The sequence below is a fragment of the Salarias fasciatus genome, assembly GCF_902148845.1.
Source record: "Salarias fasciatus chromosome 7 unlocalized genomic scaffold, fSalaFa1.1 super_scaffold_4, whole genome shotgun sequence".
Classification (NCBI taxonomy): domain Eukaryota; kingdom Metazoa; phylum Chordata; class Actinopteri; order Blenniiformes; family Blenniidae; genus Salarias; species Salarias fasciatus.
The window spans coordinates 9,020,286-9,037,473 of record NW_021941229.1 but is presented as its reverse complement, the minus strand read 5'-3'; the positions used below and the strand labels follow the sequence as shown (position 1 = coordinate 9,037,473).

Below are 17,188 nucleotides of genomic sequence, written 5' to 3'. Positions count from 1 at the left end.
ATTTAATGCCGTTAGATCCAAGGTCCCAGGTCCTAAAAGGTCAAGAGATAAGAATAGTAATAACTCTGGAATGGGAAGACTGGACGGCGCTCTCATTGTGTGTTCGTACCTTAGCTCCCACAAAGCAATTTATATTTCAAAAATCACATTAACCCATTCACACACGCACCCACACTAAGAGCGATAAAGCGCCTACTGACAAGGCAATGGAGCAAAAGCATTTACATAGACATATTCTGATATTTATTGAAGGAAGATATGATTAAAACTGGACTTTGTATGTGCTTAAGCTCTTCTTTGTTTGATTTCTTTAATTTGTAATGCATGTTTCTCAAAGCATGAAAAAGTTAAAGTTAATACAAGTGCACAACTGATAATAAAGAAGACAGAGGCGGCACATCAAAGCAACAGAACTTGAGTAAATGGACTAATTTTGCTAGTTTCTGGACGTAATATATCAAACTAACAACGGCGTTACTTTACTTACAAACGTTCCCCATAAAGAAATTTGTTACATGACTTCCTTACTAATCTGAACACTGTCAGATAACACTACGACATTAAAAAAGAATAAAAATAAAGAAATAAGTCGGATAAAATCATCCATTATGCTGAAGAAGGAAGTCTTCTGTTAATTAAAAACACTTCTTTGTCTTTTTTAGGGTTTGCCTCTCTAGTCTATTAGTGTTGCTATTTCTGTCCTGCAAATAAAAACGCAACTTATGTAACCTCAGTGAGAACAAACTGCTGATTGATGACGATGTGCTTGAATATAGAAAGAGCGACGATAGAAGTGTTGACCCTGAATCACCTGAATATGGATAATGGCTTCGCGCATTGCCGTCAACACTTGATTATGAGTATCTGCTCCAAAAGTCAAGTGTCAATCAGAAAAAAAAAACTCTAAAAGTTAACACATGTACATCCAGAACTGAAAACCAAAGCAAAGTCGTACAAATGAGCTACAGGGTTTTTAGGAGGATTAGCCGCAGAGTGGAAGTGATAAGAGAGGTGTGTGTGTGTGTGTGTGTGTGTGTGTGTGTGTGTGTGTGTGTGTGTGTGTGTGTGTGTGTGTGTGTACACAGGTATAGATAGGATAATCCTCATTCTTTCTTCCCATCTCATTTTCTCCTACTGCAACAGGCAGGAAAGAAGCAGCTTGTGTTACGAGGTGTGTATGTGTTTACCATAAATTAAGGGCGGCGGTCTCGTCAGGAAAAAAAGTCCGTTCGACTACTTGTCTTTAAAAAGTGCAGGTGTGTGCATCCTTTTCTGCTTGTGTGTGCTCACCTATGTAAATTACAGTCAGGATTCAATTTTCTGTCTGTGAGCATCTGCATCCACGCATGTGTGTGTGTGTGTGTGTGTGTGTGTGTGTGTGTGTGTGTGTGTGCTAGACAGCAGCATTAATTCCCTTTGCAGGTCTCCTGGGACGTGGCTATTATCTGCATCACTAGCACTCTCCCATGGCTAATACAGGCGCTTCATCATGTCACCATAATATGGCCAGGGGGACCCGACTATGATCTGGTGTTATAGCTTAATAGCCCATATTAATCAATCCGCGCGGTGGCCGTTGTACGCAGCCTTCTGTCTTTGTCTTTTCTCCGTGTCTTGTTCTCCATCTGTCTTCTTCTCCCCCCTCCGTCCCTCCCTGCTTCAGCCTGGCTCTTTTCTCTTCTCGTTATAATTACTCCGTTTCAGAAGAATGTGAGACCACATGCAGGTGTTGGAGTGTCATTGTGTCTGTGTTGCTCTGTAGTCGTGCCATTTTCATGACAGGCACATGTTCGCACTAATGAGATGCAATTTCAGTTTTAGTTGCATCCTTGAATATGACCGGCTTGTTTCGGAATTTGGACGTTTCTGTGTAGGTTCAACTGGGAGACTACAACTCAACTGAAAAGTCCTAGAAAATGACTTTTTCTGAGAAGGTTAATGAGGTTAATCACTTTTATTCATCAGTATTATAATTGATAATTTATGGCATTCATGAAGGATTCTTAAGGTTTAGCATCCACACAGTTTATATTTCAACTTTCCTTACTCAACATCATTGAAGAAAATGTTCATGTTTACATGGCAACAGTGCTGCTATGTAAACAACACTGTTCACGCTAAAGAGAGATGGAACCCAAGGGCATATTCAAAACGATCACATTTCCACTCTCAAAAAAAATGTATTTTCAGTGATTTCCACCTCCTTTATTATCTAAAAGAACCCAAAACACAACAAAAGTTCCTGTATTCGTACTTATAAAACTGTAGAATGAACGAGGACTCCATTCTAGTTTTAGAACTCTGTATTGCTAAGTTTTTTTAGAAAAAAAATAAGCAGAGAGTCGATTGTGGTAGCTGCTCTTCATTGTGACTTATAATTTGCATTGTTCATGCAACAAACAAAGAAAAGCTGAATTTGATACAATTTCATTTCAAACTGAAATAAAAATGCTGCAATCCAACCATAATTCACCAACATCTACTTTTTAATTAAATATACCATCTTTTCTCTGTTTTCCCCCCATCAGCTCAGATTTTTTTGGGTCATTTTTCTCTGGTTTTATGTTTCTGATTTCTGTGGCTTCAAGTAATAAAATCAGAGCTGTCAGAAAATTATGTCATTTTGAATTTGCAGAAGGTGAATGGATGTGTGACAGTTCAGTCGGCCTTGAAATGTGTATCGTACAAGTTATTGTGATAATAAATACGGCTCAGACACTAGTTACTTTCCTAAAACAACATAATAATGAAGTCTCTGAGATGACAGGGTTGTTTTTTGAATAAAATCTTAAATTTTCCAGAACTTTCTCCAGTCAGTAAACTCTTCATCTTCATGAAGGAGGAAAGAAACAACGTAACTCGGCCCCTATCTCTCCCAGACGTCAACCCAGTCAGTCCCAGTGCAGACATTAAGCCTCTTACTGGTTAGATCACACAGATCCACCAGCCTGTTCCGAGCTTTACGCGGCTTAACACACATTTACACACATGCACAAACACACACGTACACACTTGTCATTAGTGGCCCAGCGGGGGAGCCGAGCCGACGACCTTCTCCCGTTGAGCCCAGAACCAAATGGGTTCGGTGTTTGTGTGGAAACGTGGCCGTCGCTGTTGCCTCTAGAAATCCTCCCACTCCGCAGCTCAGCGTATTAACAATATTTGATCGCTAATGTAAATGAGACATGACAGGCGGTTTCTTTAAACTCCGTCATCAAACAAGTTCTTAATGTGGTTAATTCGAAAACAAATATCTTCAGACATTTCAAATCTAACTTGGCAAAGTTAAACTTTCTGCAGTGCTTAATAAAGGACACAAGCGTGAATAAACACATTTTGAACATATAAGGACAAACAGGATGGAGGAATAATGAAGAGGTTATTGCAAGGACAAGTCAAACATCCTTGAAGCGTCTGATGTTTGAGGACCAAGATCCTCTCGGCTGAAACAAACAAAACGGATCCACCTGACAGTGAAGCAACGTTTGGTCAGTTCATCTCTAATTCAATATACTAATATCTAAGATATACTTTCCAGTTGACTGTCACAGAAATGCTCAGATGTTTTGGACAAAGTTACAGACTTCCATTAAACATCTTCCTCTTTGTGTCACTTAATGTTCCATATATTATATTCAATGGGTTCATAATATTCATTAATCCAATAAATCCTTTGTAAAGTCCTGGAACAGTAATATGTACACCTATTTTTATTCATGTTATTATAATGACAACCGATATCTTGGCTCTGAAGGATGGAGCTGCCATAAGCTGTCTGCTACACGCCTGATTTGAATTAAACCAATAATATCCCAAAACCACTCAGTAGAAGCATAATGGTAACTGTAAATGACATTGTAGAGAAGAAAACTGAAAAGGAAGGAGATGAATCATGCCGTTTTTGAACTTGCTCTTCTTGAGTAGAAACAGACTCAATCACAGCTTCATACCAACACTGAACATTATGGCAAAGACAATGAAACAGTTTTGAAAATATTGGGTATATACTTTTATTACCACTATTGCCATGATGAAGATACTGTTTTAACGGAAAAGAAAGAAATGCTGAAGACGAAGTTTTACTGTAGGCACTGTTTTTGTAATGAAACTCCACACACACAGAGAACAGTACGGTAAACATTAATGGCATTAAGAGACACCCAAAACGCAATAAACGTTTTGCGTTTTCACTCAAATCATTGTCATGTAAACAGACAAACCTCACGGTGGCAGGTATTCAATAATTTCTGTTCATAAACTGTGAATTCTGAGGTTGTGAGGTAAGTACAACTCACTATGACCGCTGGCTCTTGTGACAGTGGACGGCCGATTGAGTTCAGATTGGCTGATCTGATGTTCCGATACGAGCAATCAAAAAGCCAACACGTTGCTGTGCCAGCGCTCAGAGGTGATAAATGGCTGAAAGACCGGGCCTAATGACACCCAGACCCTGTCATGGAGCCTTAACCTCTCTGTCACCGACCCTGTTCGACTATCCCTCCAAGGCGTCCGCTCGGCTCCTCATTAGCCTGTGTGTTTAGCTTTTGTTGACCGCTGCGCGCGTGTGTGTGTGTGTGTGCCACATCCGTCAGCGGGACCCCCCGTGGCTGCGGTGAGAGCCCCCCCGGCTCTAAGCCTATAAAGCTGTCTCCAACTTATTATTACCGCCCATTACCGCTGACCATCACGACACTGTAACAGAACTGTCCCTTTGGCTTCCTTTCCCGCTGAAAGACCCCCTCCCCCACAATCCCCATCACATTCACTCCCACATCCCCCCTCTTCTCTCCCCACATCTCATTCCTCCACGTCTCTAATTTCATCCCACGCCGATCACATTTTATATCTTTTGTCCTATTTTCTAACATTAATTATCAAATCTTAAGTCTAGCCCAGAAATGCTGCTCCACTGCTCCCCACCTTCCCCATCAACCCCCCAATTTCCTTCCAATTTGTGCCTGATTTCTCCTTCTTTTCCTGTTCTTGAACTGCACTCCTCCTCTTTTTTTATGTCTTGCCTACTTTTGCGCTACAGTAGAAAGCAACGTCGGTAAATCTTAACCAAAGATCTCAAAGTAAACAGCACTCCTCAAACAGGCGCTGCCCTTCTCCTATTAAGGACGGGCGGCTTAAGGCCCCGACACGCCGCACCAGCTGTCAGCTGTCACTGGATGCATTGGTGAGCATCTGCGCCACGGCCGGCCGTCGCCCGGAGTTCCCGCAGTGTGTTCGGCACCTTTGACGCCAAACCTGCCCACATGTCTTTGGTCAATTGAGCACAGTGATTCAGCGAAGGCAGTCGATGAAAGAGAGCTCTCAATAAGCGGCTGTCTGGCCGAGCATGGCGGTGATTACATCAATTTAGCGCGGTTTCACTTTATTTTTAGTTTCGCCCTCCTCCTCCTCCTCCTCCTCCTCCTCCTCCTCGCGCAGCCGACGAACTTGGAGCCAGACGAGGCTTGAATGAGCCGCTGATTGCCTCACAATAATATCCCACAGGTAGCGCAGCGGCGGCTGCATCTGAATGGCTCCCCGTTACACTTCGGAGCGCATTGCAACATCGCAATGTTGCACAAACCACCGTCATTTGAAAGCGTTCTCTATTCAGACTGTTTTAACCACAGAGCAGAGCACGGCATATTTCATCGCTCCTCCTGTCACTGCCTGGACCGTTGAGACGGCCACATGTTGAAGAGGTTTTACAGGCCCGGCGAGCGTCGTCCACCGATGTTCAGAAGGGGTTCTTAAATTTAGCGGCCTGATGGACGGTAATGGAGACAGATGGAACCGAGCAGAGAAATCATCTGTTTTTCCCTCCGACTTTTCTCACTTCAGTCTTGTCGCTTCATGGTGTTTGAAAGTACGGTAGATAAAAGCATCCAAGTAAAGACCATCCAATCTATGATAAGCATTTTGTTTTACAAAGGGAAAAAAAAAAAATCAATCTGAATATTCAGGTTTTTTTGTGAAGCCATTATGTATCCATCTTGTCTCATATAATAATGACCGGTGTGGTTCCCAATCTGAGGTCTGGGGTCTCCTTTGGGAGGAACCAGAGGTCATTAGCTGCCCGAGGCTTTGAATGCTCTCAAACTGTCAAAATTTGATTTGCACACATTAAAGAAAGGTGCGATAAATAATCTGTATCACACTTAGGAAACTGCTCGCTGCCTTCATTTCAAAGGCTGCTGTTTGCACGCTCGTGAAAGTGGGTGTGTCTACTTTATAAAAAATGTCTGAAGCTTTCTGTAGAGGCAAGCCCAAAGCTTCTAAATGAAAAATAGGTTGCCAGCCTCAAAACACATTGAAACCTTCAGATGCTGGTTTTATTATATTTATTAAATATATATTTTGATACAAAGTGCATGAAAAAACCATCAGTTCTCCCTCAGATCAATAAGCTAAAACTAATTTAATCGCTGATTGATTGCTGTTGTGCTGATGATCCTTTCACCCGCACCAATTCAGCCTCCTCTAGTGATTCTTGCTGGAGATCTGTGCATCATCTTGTTGTTTCCAGTCCGTCACCGACTGTCAGGTCTACTCCTCAGTACTTTAGCATCACAAATCCAGACGATCCCAGCAGGATGTCTGCAGAACAAAAACCTCTTCTCTTGTAGCTAATTTCAATTCCAACACAAGACTTCCAAACAAGAATAAAGAAAGGATTTCTCAAGGTGTTTGCAATTTATTTTGATATTTTCGATGAGCGCTTAGAAAGAGGAAAACCCCACTAAGAAAGTTCAAGAAACCCAGCATGAGCGCAGAACACTTTTCACTGACAATTAAAGCTCTTAAACCAAAATATTCATCCTGTATTCCGCTCCCTCCGCTTTCCAGCTCAGAAACATTTGTCTCTTAATTACACCTTATTTAGTCTCACTGGTTCCAGTGAAACATTTCCAAGTATTTCAAGGTCATCCCTCAAATTTAAAACCTTTTTAAGGCGTTTTTCAAAACCCCTCTTAGTCTAAGTGCACGTCTCAATAACTTTCAAAAGTACATTGAAGCTTCGGGGAAAAAACAAAGCAGAAGGCAGAGAAAAGAAGACAAAGTGAGATGAAGAGAGTGGCAGATGACAAGAATAAGACGAAAAAAGGAGGGAGGGGTGTCAAAGAAATGCTTCGCTGGGAGTAGAAAGGGAAGGAACGGCAAAAGGAGTTGAGCCAGGAAAAGAAGTAGAATAGAGGGACGGGTGTTGACGGGGATGAAGGGAAAGAGGAGGAAACCGGGGATGAAATGAGCCATCTGGACGACGAGACAAAATAAAAAAAATTAAACATTAAAAACTTTCGGCGCTTTTTTCCTCACATCTAATTTAGCCAAGACTGCAAAGCAAGTGTGAACGTGTGTGTTTGTGTGTGTGAAGACTGTCTGGTAGTACACTGCAGATGGGGTGTTGTTGTACAAACAGTGAACACGAGCGGCAATGGCCAACAACCGTACTGTATGCTATTAAAAAAAAAAAAAAAGAGGCCAAACACAGGAAATAGGCTGTTTATTTACTCGGGCATGTCTGGCATTAATTTGCCACACAACAGAGTTAAATTACAGGAAATTAATCACCATAAAAAGTAGCTCGACAATAACAGAGCCGCTAATGAGGATATCATTCTGTTATTTTATCGATGTCCTTCATTTCCTCCTGCTGTCTGAGCCGTGCGCTGATATTTATGCAGCTGCATTGTTGGAGGGGTAAAAAAAAAAAGAAGCCATGATCACATCTTCATTAATATGATTGCGTGTGCGGCTGCTTTTGTCAGCACTATCTCCTCCATCTACATACAGCCACAGAGCGGGGCTGTGATTTGAATACACAGGGAGGAGAAAGTGCTCCGGTCAGCACTATCGGCCCAGCTCCGTATTTGTCTACACTTCTGACTATATGGGAGAATATTTTTTTTTCCATGCAGATCGAACAAATACATAAATGAATGTCCGCTGAATCCGAAAACCTCACGCAGCTTCACAAATGCTTTTTCTTTTTTTCTTTCTGGAAAGTTGCCAGCTCTGACTGTGAAGAGTCAATGTATGACACATCCACGCGCATTAATACTTTATCAGTAAAATACAATATTTAATATCTTGGAATAACTATTTCACAACTCCAGTAAGTCATTCCCCAATTAGCCTTCCTCTCAGGAATACTTGGAAATGGAAATTCAATTCCTGGCTTGAGAATATCATCGTCCACTGTGACTTCCAATATCTTATTCATGAATTCAATTTGCCTCCATAATGAATAGAGAATTCTTGGAAATGAAATGACCTCTAACCTTTTTAAGAACAAAGGAACTACCTGCACTTCATTACGCTCCAAGCCTCCAAGCAAACCTAAAAGCTGAATTTACCTCCTGGACCAGACTGCTAAGCTTAGCTGCGAAGCTTTCATTTAAGGGAGGAAGAAACTATTTTCTTTCCAGTTCTGTTCCATTAACGGGAGCATCTTTTATGTTTACTTCGTTGCCGATGAGTAATTGAGTTTTAGACCTGTAGAAAACCACACAGACATTTGAAATACACTCAGACAAAAGACAGATGTGCAGCAATGTGCTGAACCAGCATGGCTTTGTTTCCACCTCCTTTGAGAAAAGAGGTGTTTTGGTAACATGCACATCTGGCCCGTGGATTTGAACCACAACAAAACCAACCTGCGGCCTAACTAACCCCCCCGCCCTCCCCAAGGGTCACCAGAGCAGATCATGTGGTCTGCATGTCTGATTTGGCACAGGTTTTGCACCGGACGCACTTCCTGACATAACCTGAGCAGCTGAGAGCTGAGGGACGGATCAGCGGCGGGATTCGAACCGCAGCACGTCCGGCTCATCCCACTTGTTAAAAATAAGTATATTTTCTATTTTAACGTTTCAGAATTCATCACACTGAATCATACATTGGACCAATATCATTAATTATTCAGGCACATTGTCAGTATTCAGTTATTGTTTTGCTTCATGTGTTATCAATTAATGACTATTCTCTTCTTTTTTCTCAATTAATGAAACTCGGAGCACCTCTTCAGTTATCGAACATATTTTCTCTCCATCATAAATGCAGTCCTTATATGCCACTTAAGTAAAAACATGAATGCTTAACACTCGAACCCCCTGTGTAACCATGCTGCTGCTCCCACTGTACACATCAACAACACACTCACTGAACACAATGGAACTTTTTACACATTAATTTTTACACACAGGAGTTATTTTACTCACCCCGTTCTTTGGATAGGCCACCCAGCCCAGGTCTCCCATCACAGAGCGCGAATCCAGCAGATTCACTGTTCAAAGTTAAAAAAAAAAACAACAACAACAATAATAATAATTAAAGTCAGCTAGAAAATACATATCTGCACAGATCACAGCATTATACGATTTTTTGAAGAACTGTAAAAAAGAAATACATGTAGTTTATAAACCAGTTATATTTGTTGACTGTCGTGCTGTAAATCTATAAAAAGTAAGAAGTTAAGAGCTGCTGTGCTGGATGTGGTGTCTAAGGTAGAAGCACTGATTTGTGATAACTTGCACAGTTTGTGTGCAGTAAAATAAAACAAAAAAAAAAAAATAAAAAAAAAAATAATCACCTTTAGTTTATAGGATGCAATTCAAGTAATAAAGATTCCCCCACCCGAGGCATATAAAGAATTTGTTTTCTTAGTTTTTTTTCTTATGTACATGGGACAATAGATCGTGTTCAAAACCTTTTCAAAACACATTTTCACATCAAATACACTTATTCCCTCTTTCTGCAAAACAGAGTCAAATACCATTTTATGTAATACTAATGTTTGCTTCAGTTTCCAAGCTGCACCACCAAGAGTGCGATCCAACATCTTTGGATACCGACCAAAACGCACTGGAGTGTGACTGGCTGGTAGAAATGCACATTTGTGTGAAGTGCAATAACTAAACATATGGATATCAAATATAATTCAAACATTGCTGTTCTTTTTTTTGTTAAGAGACTTTCAGGACTATTTTGCAGCTTTCAATGTCAAATTTGGATGGCTGATGAAATCTAAATCAGGAACTGTTCCCCGGAGGGAATCTTTAGTCTTTGCAAAAGGAAGTTCTAATGATGTGCATTTGTCAAGGTGAAGCACAAAATTCAAATCAAATTAACCAGAATGCAATTTCCTCCTGGAGGCTTTGTGTCTCTCTAATGGAGAGTAAATGATAATTGTACAATTTACCATGCTGGTATGAATGTGTGAGAATCTAAAAGAAACAAGGAGCCGAGACAATCGAAGTGCACGTATCAAAACAACTCCCAAAACACTTTTTTTTAAATCTGATTCACACAAAGCAGCACGTGCACACCAACTCACAGCTCATACTTTAAAGAAGCCCCTCTGCCACGTCCTCCTGCTCTGGGTTAGTTCATCTTATCTTGTGTTTCCCATCAACAGGTCAAATAAATCTAGAGAAATCAAGCACAGGCGCTACAGAAGTCAAAGTGAGCCGCCATTCTGTCACTGACAGCAGGCTGGTTATCTCGCAGGAGAGCACATCTGGAAGTCAGATGTCAGTTCTCACCGTCAACGTGTTGGACGTGTTCAAAATACCGCAGGCAAGGAGTAAAGACCTGAGCGACTCCGGCAAGGGCCGGAGCATTATGTCTGGATGACCGAGCCAGAACAAACTCTCAGCGGTCGGTTTCACGGGCGCCTCGTAAATCACACCAACATATGACATGTCTCACGCGGGGTTTTTTTTTTTTTTTTTTTTCGCACAGCCATAAACTCCAGTCCTGCCAGGCTGGAGTTCACTTTCCCGTTATCTCCTCTGCGATAACGTCCGTCTCGTTCCGTGGACTCAAATCATAAAAAGGGAGAGTACAAGTCAATGAGCCGCTGACAGGCTTTTAGACGTAACAGATTAAGAGCTGGACGTCTGAGAAAAACCATTAATGGGAGCAAAAAAGTATCGCTAACCGGCCAGGTGGACACACAAGATTCCACCATGAAATATTTAAGGCTGGACGTGTCAGGTGTGCCTTCACGAGAAGCGGCCGATCAGCATTCAGACATGCGGGAAAGCTGCAATCCAAATGATGGAGCACAAAAAAAAGTACATGAAGACTCGAGTGTTTATCCACTTCTGAAGTCTGCTCCGTGCCACGTTCACACTTCAAACCACAACAGCCGCTGATTGAAAGTGGAGGAGCATGCAGCAGCTGATTGAGATCTTTTACTCAAGGACCTTCGATCCACTTCCAAATGATCTCTGTGATTTTATTGGAGTATGAACGCAGCAAAACACACCAAACTCAGAATGCGGCAGATGAAAGATCGACTGTGGTGTGGAGAACAGAGGACTTGAAGCTGTTATTTATTTATTTTTTTTTGTTGGTCATAAATATACTTTCCCATTTACTTTTTCAGCTGATAGAAGTGCGCCCACATTCAGCATGAAGCACTGAGGTTCCACTGAAAATCCTGAAAATCGACTGAAAAATTCAGATTTTGTTCCAATTGTGAAACGAATCCAAAACTAACCGACACAAAGAAAGTGTAACAAACCCTGTGAGACCTTTTTTCTCTTGCCTAAGGTTTAACAAAGCCTTATAAACTGACCAATTTGGTAAAAAACAGCAACCTAATTTTACAAGATTGTGCGGTGAGTTAAAAACGTTCAGGAGTTCTATATATTCCAACAGTTCAGAAGCTGCAAACGATTGGTTATTAACAGAGCAACCTTTGTTATGTAAGATATTAAATCAATAACCCGAACATATAACTCCATGTCGCATTTATAGCCGTTTTGCTGAGGTGGCTATGTACAGGTCGGCGTGCTCGGATAAGCCTCGCTATAAAACAGCTAATCCTGCAGTGAACCATGCCCTAAGGTAAACAAAAGGATGGGCATCCATAAAACATCTCCTGGAAGAGGGTGCACTGGTGTGAGCCGAAGGAAAATAAGCAAATACGAGCTCAGCAACCAAGACACACTTGCTCCGCAATTCCTCTCGACACACACACACAAAGACAGACACACACACGCAACTCTCGTCTTACTGTCTCCTCTGTTCTGCCAAGAATAATAAAAGATGTCCTTAGGAGGCGATTAGACAACTAATTAGGCCATAAAGAAGAGATAAGTGATACTGAACTAGATCATAAGGGATGCATTACCTCTTTCACTCTCTCCTGCTCTCTCCAAGGATCAAACCACCTAACAAGTCAGCGCTCGGCGATGACAATGATCTACACAACTTATTATTAAAAAGTCGGCGCCGGTGAATGGGAGAGTGATTTAAAGTCTTACGCGACATCACTTCAAGGATACGCGTCTCCGAACTGCTGGAGAGCGAGGGGATTTTGTCAGCGTGGGGAATACTGATCGAGTTCTCCTTGAGTCTGCGTCTGAACGGCTGCTCTGCAAAGTCGGAGCCGTGTTTATTTTCAGAAGCACTCCTTGGGCACTCCTTCAGCAGGTAAAAGCTTCAAGACTCATCTTGACCTCAGGGATTGTTTATTAAAAATCTGCTCCAAAAACCCTCTGAAATTTGTCATTCCTTGATGCAATTGCGGCCAATCTGTAAATTATATTTACGTGGGAGTTTGCGGATTTATAGCAACTGTTATTTCTTTAAAATACAACACAGTCGAGACAATATTTGTTTGAAAAGTCTTCCAAGAGCCTTAATCTGACACACTGCGACACCATTAGGTTAATCAAAGCATCTTTAGAAACAGATATGATGCATCTGGCTCCACATTGAGAGGTTCTCTGGAGGCGATCGCTTTAAATCGAAATGGATCGGGAGGCAAGAGGAGAAATCAATCAACTTGGCAAACTGAGTACAGTTTCCTTCAGAAAACATTCATCAGCAGCACCTGTCACTGCAGAAAAAAACCTCTTTCAAAACAAAGACGGAAGCATCAGGAATTCTCCGCACAGCAAAACCTAACTCGAAAACAATTGCTTGAGGTTGACCTGCAGTCTAAGCTGATGGCGGATATCTGTGTAGCATTTCAGCATCCAGTCTGACAGGATGTTCGCCACATACCGAGGTGGGCAAACGGCTGAAATCCCCAGAGGGACCTCAGAGGGTGAAAAATTGTGTAGTCTTATTTTCTGTCAATTACAATAAATGAGTCCATTGAGGGGCGAGTTTAATTACGGGCTTCACAATCTCCTCCAATTACGCATCTGATGGTATGATTATCCATTGCGGTGCAAATATGTGCCGAATTAATGTAAAAGCAGCGATGAAAGGCAGCTTCTGGCGCTGAAACGAGGCCCAGCATGTCGGACGGTGTGATTTCAGGGGAGTTCGTGGCTGTTCTTGTCAAATTTGAAGGAAACTTGTGTTTTCAAAAACATGCAAATGAGAAAGAAAAGGAGAGACAAAGGGAACAAATGCATGAACAGTGTTAGGATATTCATCCATCTATCATTTTCAATACTAGTTTAACTGATAATCAGCAGGGCTGGAGCACGTCCAGCTGAACTGGGTGCAACTCAGGGCAAAATCCTGACTGATATTAAAAGAAAAAGTTGTTCTTTTGAGAACTTTGCTCCTTTTTCTGATTCTGTTTCAACAAAATTTGGAATTCCAGTAGTTTCCCTGCACATTTTACCAGAAGGTCAACAGACGCAATTGAAATGAATAATTAAAGAGTATTTTCCTCTAAATACAAAGTAGGCACATATTCCACTGATACGTGGAATGGTAGGTAAACCCCTTGATGCGGTTATACAATCCGAAAGACCCTCAAACAAAGACGTAAACCACCCAGTGGAGCTGGGCTCTTCTAATTTTATGTGGCACTGAAGCGTTCCCCTGCGGGACCCTCCGAGCGCTCCGTGACCACACACTGGGGATCCACTTTTGTGAAACCTAAACTCCGACCAAATAAATCTGCCACATGAAGAATACAGGGTGATGAATGCTCCCCGTTTCCCGGATAATGACAGCGGCAAACAATGGCATTCATCTCCAGCTATTAGGACGCTGGTCTCTGTGTGGACAATGGCGTGGGAACAATATCCCACACACTGTTTTATACGTCTCATTCAAACATTTCTTTTTATCATAATTACTTATAACTTGCATCACATTACCGTTGTCCACGTTTCACATTCATTCAGGTACAATGCAGGTAAATGGATTTCACCAAAGCGGTTTTCAAGCGTTGAACACTTCCAGACACATTGAACCATTTGATTGCACGCCACTGGCTGTCATGCAAGGCGCTCGCACCGATGAGCGTTTCGCCCAAGGACACAATGATGCCTGGATAGGACGAGATGTGGGCTCAAGCCTCCAACCTCGAGATCAGAAGATGATTCCCGACCAAAACGCCTCATAAAAAGATATTTGATTTTCTCCTGAAACCATTTATGCTCACACTGCATGAAAAAGACAAATAAAGCTAATAAACCCATTAAGAAGTTTTTTTTTAAATGTGACCATAAAATACAAAAGAAGGTCATACAAGTATAAAACACTTTAAGAGAAGAAAGTTGAGCAACAGTGATCGGTGTGCATGAGATCAGTTGCTTGCCTGGACCCAGTGAGCTCATAAATCAACAATGATTTACCAATACCAGCAAATGAGCCTGTTAATATCAGACTGTCTGTCTCTTTGTGGTCGCCCTGTGATGAAATTTCAACCTGTACAGGTTTCACCTGATGAGTAGAGTATGATTGCTCTTATTAGACAGAGGGAAGTGACTGTCAGCACCCACAGGTTAAATGTCCCCAATTTCACCTGGAAAAACAAGACTGCACTCAACAATTCTCAAAAATGTAAAATGAACATGAACGTGTTTTAAATGTCTAGAAAGTGGATTATGATCAACTGTTCTAATTGAGATGGGATTCCCTCCATGAGCACGGTGAAAGGAAAAGCACATCGCCATGAGGTTCATGCACCTTGCGATGAATGTTTAAGATGAATGTGGAGGTTTTCGCAGCGCGCCGTGCGTCTGGCTGCGCTGCCATGTCCTCAGAGGACGGATCATCAGAGAAAGACGCATGATCCGACCAAAGGTTCATTCTTTTATCTCATCTCTTTTACGGTCTCAGCTCTCAGAGTTGGGGAACACAGTTGTCATAAAGATCATCGTGTTCATTTTTACAGGCGACCTCCTTTTTTTTTTTTTTTTTTCCTTTCCATCCAAGCAGCGTCTGAATGAGGCGCCGACGGTGCGCCGCACCAGAGGCACACACAACCAGACCAGCGCCAATTAACCCCGCACCACCTCCCCTCTCTCACTTTACCTTCATTGGCGGGGATGCCGCGCGCCCCGAGCCATGTCACACTCCAAAGCCACGTCCACGCCACCAGCCAAAAGCCACAACTCCACCGGGAAGATTGCATGGCGCATCCAAAAAAAAAAAAAAAAAAAAGGATCAGAAACCGGTAACTGCGGGTGAGATCTTTCTTTTTCCCCTTTTTTCTTTCTCTGTCAACACAATCTCTGGTCAGCACGAGTCGGGAAAAGGTGGGAAAAGCATCCGACCGGAGAGACGGGGGTTCATGGTCTGCGGCGGCGGAGGAGGAAGGTAACTGAGGAGCGCAGTGCGCGGCGCGGCGCGCTGGTTTGGGGGAAGGCGGGCAGCGCGCCGGGAGGGCGGAGTGAAGCGCACAGCCGCTCCAATCACAGACCCTCCACAGGTGAAGCCCCGCAGCCGGCGGACGCTCGTCGATTGATTCCCACCAGCAATCGTTGCCACTTACTACTCTGCTAAAGGCGCGACTTGATGGTGAAGTTGTAGCTTCTCTGTTAGAAGAACGCGTCTAACATCATGTCCAGCCGCCGAACAAGCGCATCAGTCTCATCCAGAGCCCCTGAAAACACACGTTTTAAACTCGCAACTTCAATATACTCCAAGACTTTACATGTTTTGCAGGTTTTCTTGGGGTATTTTGTGTTCAAGTCATGTGAATTTGGAACATTTTGGCAAAAGGAAAATGTAAAATGTCAGATTTTAATTGAAAATATTTGTGTGACGGGAGGAAAATCTATTTTTAATGAAATACAATCATCTTGTGTTCTGTGCTTAGTGTGCATATTTAATTAAAATCTGGCTTGTGGTGTTTGGCAGCAGTGCACACGGATGTGTTAGGAAGCCTTCGTCAGCAGTAAGAAAAAGCCATTGAAAAGAAAATTAGGTGAAGCTCAGTGACACATCCAGGCAGTGTTTTGTGGTGTTTGTCACAATTAAGCCTGATATTCTGGATCATAATGGATCAACACAGAGTCTCTGGTCACAGTTTAGTCTTTTTATACCTGCGGGAATATTTGTATGTTTGTTAAAATTCTCGCCAACCTGTAGTGTCTCTGTAAGTGTTCCGCCTTGGCACATTTTCTCTCTCTTGACAGAAAGGTGGTTCATGTTGTTGCATCATATTCCTCAGGTCCTGGGTGTGGAGTTTGCTTGTTTTATCTCTCTCTCTGTGTAAGTTTGTTGATTCAGTAGTATTTATTTATTTTTTTAATCTGATTTAGAGTGTTAACCTAATTAAAGTGGTGTTTGACATTAAGAGTCCAACAGTTATGATGGGTGAGAATTATAAAGACACTTCGACACTTTTGCCTCACACTCCATCTGAATAACATAAAGAACCGAGTGTTTTACCTCTTTGACACCATATGAGCTCTGGACACATAAAATAGGGTTACATAAACACCCTTCATCCAAAAAGAAGGATTTTTTTGTGTGAATAATGTTTAATATTGTTAAACACCAGAACTGAGGTAGGTTTGGTACTTCCTCAGGTACGTAACATCTTAGCACATTTATGCAGGTGCAGGTAAAGATTTATTTTTTAAATATCAAGAAGAGAGAGAAGAAGCTCGCAGAACAATACGAATAGATCAAGTGTAGCAGATGATCAAATCACAGCCAGGAGGCGCTTTGGGTAAAATACTCAGCATTTGTCATAACATACTGAAGTGTACTTTCCACATGGTTCTTTTGCAGAGAATACAAGTTGCGGTAATAAAAAAAAACACTACTCCACTGTTTAAAATATTGCATATTGCCCAAATATATTGCACATAATCCTGAATGGTGTGTGCTTCGTAAGTGCCACAACATCTGTGCCATCAAACCGCCTCACATTGTTTGAGTTTGTGCAGAAAGACACAGTTTGACAGATTAAAGCCCTGATGTTTACAGGAGTGTTAGCGCAAGTTATGTCTTTTGGAGAAGAGCTAAATTATGAAAT

General features: G+C 42.0%; 1 protein-coding gene across 2 annotated transcripts in view; it reads right to left on the bottom strand.

Annotated features, from left to right (window-relative positions):
• epha5 (EPH receptor A5) overlaps positions 1-15,504 on the bottom strand; it is an 83,545-nt gene extending 68,041 nt beyond the window's left edge. For both annotated transcript variants that reach the window (XM_030085699.1, XM_030085698.1), the window contains exons 1-2: positions 15,235-15,504; positions 9,216-9,280 (exon numbers count right to left, since the gene is read on the bottom strand). In XM_030085699.1, coding sequence (XP_029941559.1) covers positions 9,216-9,280; positions 15,235-15,334 — 165 coding nt within the window. In that variant the 5' untranslated portion in view covers positions 15,335-15,504. The remainder of the gene's footprint in view (positions 1-9,215; positions 9,281-15,234) is intronic.
• Between the last annotated feature and the right edge of the window lie 1,684 nt (positions 15,505-17,188).